At 35.6% G+C, this 8418-nt stretch overlaps 2 protein-coding genes across 3 annotated transcripts; one reads left to right on the top strand and one right to left on the bottom strand.

Annotated features, from left to right (window-relative positions):
• The first annotated feature begins 206 nt into the window (after positions 1–206).
• On the top strand, positions 207–1655 carry LOC132100069 (P2X purinoceptor 7-like). The gene is made up of 4 exons (XM_059505792.1): positions 207–605; positions 811–880; positions 963–1117; positions 1493–1655. Exons 1-4 carry the CDS (start codon positions 472–474, stop codon positions 1653–1655), a joined length of 522 nt encoding a protein of 173 aa, XP_059361775.1. The 5' UTR covers positions 207–471.
• On the bottom strand, positions 1645–5265 carry LOC132099850 (uncharacterized). Of its 2 annotated transcripts, none has more exons than XM_059505782.1 (11): positions 4863–5265; positions 4535–4658; positions 4071–4305; positions 3702–3978; positions 3401–3578; positions 3208–3284; positions 2933–3113; positions 2463–2711; positions 2176–2347; positions 1945–2093; positions 1645–1814 (listed from the first exon to the last, which is right to left on the bottom strand). In XM_059505782.1, exons 5-11 carry the CDS (start codon positions 3564–3566, stop codon positions 1645–1647), a joined length of 1164 nt encoding a protein of 387 aa, XP_059361765.1. In that variant the 5' UTR covers positions 3567–3578; positions 3702–3978; positions 4071–4305; positions 4535–4658; positions 4863–5265. The 2 variants fall into 2 exon arrangements, with proteins under 2 accessions (XP_059361765.1, XP_059361766.1); XM_059505783.1 differs by having other exon boundaries at positions 4071–4216.
• Between the last annotated feature and the right edge of the window lie 3153 nt (positions 5266–8418).

Raw genomic sequence — 8418 nt, 5'->3', positions numbered from 1 at the left:
TTTCCATTTATTACTAGAACATTTACTCTACCAGAAGGAACTTTTGACTTTAACAAAAATCAAATAACCTATGAAACCTATGGTTTTAACAAAAATAAATTGCCTGAGTGCTCAATAAATAAAACAATTTAAATAAAATATTACTTAGTTGTTAAAATATAACATGTGAATAAAAAATAAATAAAATAAAAATAAAATTATTTCATTTAAAGGGCACCTATTATGCCCCTTTTTACAAGATGTAATAATGGTCTTGGGTGTCCCCAGAATGTATTTGTTAAGTTTCAGCACAAAATACCCCACAGTTAATTTATTATAACCATTTGAAAATGTCATTTTTGGGGCCTGTTTTAAAAAGAGCTGTTTTGGTGTGTACCACCTTAAATATAAATGAGCTGCATATCCCCGCCCTGCCTTTGGATGAGGGCGTAACTTGCATACCTATGGCAATGAACAGCCGGTAGAAGCAGAATGGCTGAGAGTGAGAGACCCGCTGTTTTGTACGGTATTCAGCCGTATATGTTTGAACCCGAATCAGACCCAGATGATGAAGAGACTCCGGCAGAAGAAACACAATTGAGAATGGAGCAGGACGTCTCTGAATGGTTATTAGATACATTTATGTTCTTATATTTTAATCGCGTCCCCTTTGCAATTATGTATGTGCAACACACACACACACTGTGATAACGTTAGCGCAATTTTTTGAAACTACAAACACAAATACTGTGATAACGTTTGCTAAGTACAAACTAAATTATATTTATGCGAGGGAACGGTTGCGTCATGTTGACATTACTTGTCGTACAGGTGCTTATGTGGCAAATGTGAGAAGATGGCTACAGAACCAGAAAATATATGCTGCAGGGAGATAGAACAGGTATTAATTTATTTACATTTGTAATTGTTGCAAAAAAAAATACGTGACATAAAACTGTCTGACGCTATTTGCTGTATCAAAGGTTACAAGACGGATGAAACAACTTCAAGGCACTCCATCATGTATGGTAGACCATCCCGGAATGGATCCAGTTTGTTTCAATGTGTTTTCGTTACAAAACGCTTTTAACATTTACAGGGCTGACTATGGTCCCCTGCGACTTCGTGGAGTACAACAGTGAGTGTTAATGATTAGCACATTTAAGAAAAAATGTCAATTTCTTCTAAATATTATAAATGTTTGAATTTTTAGTCTAATATTTCCCGGGTTATATTCAAAGCAAAGCATATTATAGCCTTAAATAATTTCACAACAACTTGCATATACATTTTTTTTATTTACATTATGTATAAAGACACTGAACTGTACAAAAAAAGTTTAGAAATTAAATAATTTTAATAAAAGGACATTCCTCCAAAAATAAACTGAACCATGATCAATTAAATATCAAATATTTCAACTGCAGACAACAAATGATAGATATTTGAAAGAAAAAAACACAGAAAAATCCTTGAACCCTGTTTTGAGAACGTGCCTGTGTGTGTGCGTTAGTCGTTACAGATTTTTAGCTTATCGGAGTTTTGTGAGCTGGTGCTGGGGTTTCCTTGGACGAAAAGTTCGAGTTGTGATTCCAGCCTGTGTGGTCCTGAGGATTCAAAGAGAGTTTCCTGATGCCCAGGGTAGTTATGTAGGTTTTCGACCACCTATTGATTAAAGCGAGATACCCTACTAGAGATGGCCTCCTCCTTCTCTGGCCGGTCAAACTCTGCACACAATGCTGGTGGAATTGGTATCCTCAAAACATCATCCACATATGGTGCAGGATCCACAAAGACTTTATCAAATATGAGGTCCAGCAGGTCATCCACATATCCTGTGCAATATAACATTTTATTTTATTTCAAATTAGTAAAATAGAGTTTTCAAATAGCTTGTAAGAAATGATGCAAAAAAGATATGTACATTTGTAGTAAATTTGTTAAGTAAACTTATTTTATACATACTGAATGTTGCTTGTGTCTTAACTTCTCTGACCCGGTATTCTCCCTTCTTGGCCTTTGGAAAGGTCACTTTGAACACCGGTCGACCAGCTGCTGTTGTGGCTTGAGGACGCCCGGCATTCTCATTGTAATGTAGTGCAGCCAGGTATAGTCTGAAAGCAATAAATACATTTTCAACATACTATGTCTACAGTGTATGTAAAAGTAAATTTATTTTTACAACAATAACATTACCTGCACAACATTCCCAGAAATGGAAAAACCACATTTTTTGGTGTAAACCGTAGTATTACACTGTGGAAAACCTCGATAGAAGAAGTCTGATAGTGCGGACTTAGCTTGGCAACATCCTTCACAATTCTCTTGTTGGAGAGAACTTTCTCCAACTTGAGATATGGCAGTGTTCCTAAATTATTGGAAGTGTTACTATAGTATGATATGTAATTTTAAATAAAAAAAGGCAAGCTATATGATCTGCATACATTTTTTAAAAGTAACTATTGCTTCTTTAGCCTACATACCAGCAGCTAGCCACTTTTTTGTGTCTCGACTTCTCCTTGTTCCATGTAGACATGCTGGAAAATTGCTGTCTTCATGTGTGTGCTTATTTTGCATATGGTTTAGCATAGACGTCCATTTAGCCACTCTTTCAGGTCCACTGCTTGATGATGCAGCAGTCCAATAGATGTGGTTTTTTATACTATGCAACCATTTACGTATTTTCTCACAACCCTTCAACTTGCACACTTTTTCCAGCTGCTTTGAAATTCCTGGAGATTGCAATTAAATACAAACATGACAACACACAATAAGTAGAGCAATGTGTCATTACATATAATGTAATGGTGGTGTTTATATATACATACAGTATATATATATATATATATATATATATATAAATTATCTGCTAACACATAATCATCCGCTAATAGTTTCATCGCAATTATTAGTCTGTAAAAATCTAGAAAATGATATGATTAAGGTTATTTACCTTTCTCTATGTGCCAGACATCATAGAATTGTTTGACATTGCGTTCCCTGAGGAATTTTTGTATTTGCGGATGTCGGTCAGTCACAATGCAGTCCAGAGTCACTCCACGAGCATCCAAAAAGTCAAGACCTCTCTTCAAACCTTCCTTTTCCATGTGGTAACTTCCTCCCACTTCATTACTCTGACAAGTGATTAAAATATAATTATTTTTTTGCGTTTAAAATAAAATATTCAAGTTTTCCAGAACGTTGCATCAAAGGTTTCTGCTCATTTACCTGGACGAGTTGTACATCAACAACGGTGTTTGTCTCAAGGTCCATTATTGTGTAACTGCCATATTTGGCAGAGTGCCCTTCAAAAAAAAATACATAATCTCTTATTACACAATGTGCCTTGTCTATAAGATAAAATTCTATATATTTTTTTTTCTTTATGAAAAAAACTATGTAAATTTGTCCCACAATGTACCTGGTGAGTCAGCCCTCATATCTCCTCCAACAATGACCTTTTCCCTTTGAGCCAACAGCTGTAGCATCTCATACTGCCAGTTTCTCCATTTGTAAACAATAGCAGGCTCAATGCACATTCGTGCATGACGACGAAAGGTGTCGTACTTGAAAAGATGTAACTTCATAGCTGCAAATATCTGACAACACATAGAGAAGAGTTGGTAAGCAGTAAATTAATAAATGAATAAAAAAAAAATTTACATTATAAATGTTTAGTCTCATGTAACTGCAAAGCTATTAATTATTTCTTTTACAAATACCTTTTCAATTGTGAAAAATTATGCACCACTGAGATACACAGCAGCAGAAAGGTGAAGGTTTCCAGCTGGAGTACTGCCCAAAATCGGCTGACTGTTCCATTTCCGTGAGAACTGACAATGGTGGCAGAGTTGTTCAACACGTAGAAATGTTCCAATCCTTTGTGATCTTATATGACAGCTTCTATGACATACTGGGCACACCTCAAACAGTTCCATGATGCAGGTCTCATAGACAATATATTTACAAATTTTTTGAATAGGGCTGGATTCCTGAGCTCTGAAAAAAAAACATTAATTTACATAAGCACTACATAAAAATTAGATATGGTATAATTAAAACAAACATTCTCAAATATAATATAAACTTACGACAAGTCTTTTGGCTCTGTTATTGATGTGTCTGCCTCTGCAGGATTAAATGTGACATCAGTCTCTTGTGCTGTTAGTATTGAAGAGCATTCCTGTAGGATATCTTCATCTTCCTCAAGGTCCAGACAAGGTCTCTTTGATGAAGTCTTGAGGGGCGTGGAAGACGCAACAGCTGTATGAGAAACTAATTTTGTGCTAACATCAAAACTTGATAATGTTGTCTCTGTCTGGACACCTGGAATATATAATTCAGTAAAGTTTCAGCAAAGATTCACTTTCTCTATTGTGGCTATTAAATTCAATTCAAATTTATTTGTATAGTACTTTTCAAAATACATTTTTTTAAAGCAACTTTACAGAAAATTAATTTCGAAATGTGCATATAAAAATTCAATGTTAATACAATTATATAATATTATATTGTATACTAAATAATATAAATATAGTTAAAAACATAAACATACTGATACTCCTGTGGTGTGTTTGAAGCGTCCTCATTGACAGTTGTGTACCAACACTGCATAGCTTTGATGTTTCTGTCTGCACGCCAATATCCCTCGTTCTACAGCTTCGTGTCGATGTGCTGGCCTTTGTATAAACATAGCATACACAGTTTTTAATAAAATATCTTTTTTTTTAAATTATATACTTGTGGATACACACTATACAAACAAGGTTTAAATTACACAGACATTCTACGAGGACGACAACAACTTTAGACGCATTTGTTATTGAATTGGCTGACATCGACTGAAATGACTATTTGCTAAAAAAAACATTAAATACACTTACTTCTTCTGGAGGTGACGTTGGATCGCGAACAGTAGGCAACGATCCACACTTGAGGATTAACTTTGAAGCAAGACCTGCTTTGAATTGACCTTCGTTCTGAAAACAGTCAGTCAAAAAATGATTCGCGCAAACATAAACGTATTTTGGAATTTTAAATGGCGCCTTTCCTTCGTAAATAAAATCCATCCACTGCGTTTTCAGTGGCTCTGATGTCGGAAGTAAGTGAAAACTACTATGTTCATTATTACATCCCACAACAGAACACTTATGTTTCTTAGGAGACATTACCGGCTGTCGTTGAAACAATGGAGGATGGTGTACAGATCGCCGAGGGCGGGGTCTATGTCAAAACCAGATTGTCAATCAAACCACGTCGGTGGAGCTTAGCGCAATTCTACGTCACAGTGAGAGCAATCTTAGAACAGGGCGTTCTGAAACATTGCTTATGAATTATTGAGATTGTAAAAAAAACACTGGGTGGATTTTTATCATTCTAGGGTGGTATTGCTCACACACTGCCAACACACATTTATGATCAAACACCATGTAAAAGTGAATTTTGCATAATAGGTGCCCTTTAAAATGAAAAAATTAATAAAGTGAAAATGAAACCTGAGACCTGAAAACAGGCCTGCATGGCATGGCTCAAGCACTTTCAGACATTTTTAAATCCTCTGTTTTTGGCCTCATGTCTGCAGCGATAAACATCACGATAGATTTGGTAATTGCTTTAACCCGTTCTGATTCTGCTGCAAAGGACAGTTTAAAAGCAGCAGTGAGAAGCTGCTGCTCTTGTGTTTTGCATCCTGTCATTGGCACACCAGGGTGATGTGGCTTCAGATGCGTAGCCATGCTCGATGTATTGCCACTTTCATACGGCTTTCTCATGCCACAGTGCCTACATACTGTAACAGTTTTGTCCACCACTCTTTTTCAGTCATCATTATATTTTACGAGGAAGCCAAGATGCTCCCATACATGCGATCTGAATGATGCGGGAGGCTTTTCAATTCTTCTGCTCTGGTTGACATTGTTGACCGATTAATATCCCAGCCGGCAAATGACCGACCTTTAATTTTGAAAATGTTTTATGCTGAATGGTTGAAAAAGGTTAACAAACTTTTAAATGATTTATATTATTTTTTTTTTAAGATTATTATTATTATTATTATTATTATTTAAATAGCATTTTACAATATTTTAATTATACCTATTCTAAAATCTAAAGGTATATGTTAAATATTATCATCATTAACAACAAACGTAAATACATTTCACTGCTTTATCACGCTGAAAGAATTCCTATTGATTGTTTTACTTTCTTGCTTTGATCATGATTGGTTAATCGGGCTGTCATCCAGGAAACTGGACAATGAAACAGTTCATGCCTTTCTACATTTGAAAATATGCAGAGGTGGGTAGTAACGAGTTAAATTTACTTCGTTACATTTACTTGAGTAATTTTTTGGAGTAACTAATACTTTTCGGAGTATATTTAAAGATGGGTACTTTTACTTCGTTACTGTGGGCGACGCTCCTCTCGTTACTTTATCTTAATGCAATAAATGTTATAAATGCTTCAATTTATTCCAAACGCGCCGTCTACTTTTCTCTGGGCAATGAGCGATGCCCATTCGCGAATGATTCATTCTTTTGAGTCAATTCTGTTCAAAGGCTTGATCAAACCAATTGGCTAACGAGTGAATTGGTTCATGAATCAGTTTGAATGAGTCGTTCAGTTCCCTGCCGCACGCGCTGAGCGTCTGAAGTGGTTCACTAAGAGTTGTAACGTTTAAGAACATCAGCAGCGATGAAACGGGGCTATGGAACTGCACTGAATTGAAAGCAAATCTGCAAAGGCTATTATTTGCTTGCGATGGAGATCCTTATTAGATGAACACCGCGTGTGATGTCTACTGTTTAACAGGTAATAACTTGGGCTACATTCGATTACAGTACACGATACCACTGTGACATTAGTTTGTTGTACGTGTGTGGCTTATAAGAGGGGAGTCAAGTTGAATGCAGCTTCTAAAAGACAAAAAATAGACGATTAAGATTTTATTAATTTTAATACAATCACACCTGTGCCAGTAGGCTACGTTCAGCAAGTCATAACATAAGCTGCTAAATTCAGATCTGTGTTTGCTGGCTGGTGCTGAGCCAGAGATAGATGTGTTTTTACAGCACTGCGCATTATAACCAATCACACATGATTCTTTTGAGCTTATTAAAGCATTGGCCAATCAGAGGTGTTCCGATGAGTCATCGCTAAAATTCCGGTTCTTCCTTCACTCGCTCGCTGACTGAATACCTCTTTCTGGCGAATTCTCTTGTCAGAAACAACAAAGTGCAGATGTGTGTACGAATCTTAAATTAAGATATTGATTTCACAGTGTTAACAGTTTCAGTGATTTTAATGGGAGTTTCTGAGAGTGATTGAAATCTAGACTGTCAGTGAAAATGATCTTTAATAATGTAAATGTTATTTGCTCTCTTTCTGAACAATGAAAGATTAGTAGCAATATTTATATCACATTAACTTTCAATGTAAAATTCACATTTAATATAAAGTCAGTCGTATTAAAAATATGTTATGGCATGACACCTATATCTGTTACTTAAGTAAACAGACTGGGTTTTATAATAAATTACATAAATTGGAGTAAAGGCTGATGAAATATCTACATTTATACACGCACACATACATTACATACATTGTATCTATATATCTAAATAAAAATAGGCTCAGTATATATGACCCAAAGTAACTAGTAACTAACTACTTGAGTAGATATTTTATCCAATACTCTTTTACTCTTACTCAAGTAACTATTCAAGACTAGTACTTTTACTTTTACTTGAGTAAATATTTCTAGAAGTACTTTTACTTTTACTTGAGTACAGTTTTTGGGTACTCTACCCACCTCTGAAAATATGACTGTTAATATCATCTTCTGTGAGTGATGCGGCTGACTGTGAGCTGCTGCTCATTGTCACTGTTCGGTCGGTTCCCGACTTATTTAATATTTGCCTGTGACTTTTTAATTTTTATTTTAAGCGAATTTGAGTCGTGACATGTCAATGGAGAGCAAAAACAGTAATGTAAACACAAGACGGGTCAGATGTGTTCTGCGAGGTCCTGGTAAAATAAGGTAAAAAAATTGCTATCTTTATTATCTTTTGAAAACAGTAAAGTATATCATTACCAGAGTTTACAAATGGATATCTTAAAGGACATATAACCTGCAGAAGATAAATACCTCTGTGTGTATTTTTGTATTGCTTTATCACAGATGCTCAAGATAGATGCTCATCTCGTTAGATGAGGGATCCTGCTGCTTACATGTAGGCTACGGGAAACAGCGAATATGTTGAATTAAACATAAACACAATCAGCTTTTCTACATAGCCCGAAAATTGAAATTACTACTTAGCGCTTGCTTAATTACTGCAGATCAGTTTTTGTAAATAAATGACTTACTCCACCCGTTGCTTTGGTCTTAATCAACAGCCACTTGCACCACCTGCTGGTGAGTGACTGACAGCAGCTTGA

Source organism: Carassius carassius, chromosome 2 (assembly GCF_963082965.1).
Source record: "Carassius carassius chromosome 2, fCarCar2.1, whole genome shotgun sequence".
Classification (NCBI taxonomy): Eukaryota; Metazoa; Chordata; class Actinopteri; order Cypriniformes; family Cyprinidae; genus Carassius; species Carassius carassius.
The sequence above is the reverse complement of the archived record's forward strand: the minus strand, read 5'-3'. Positions and strand labels throughout refer to the sequence as shown.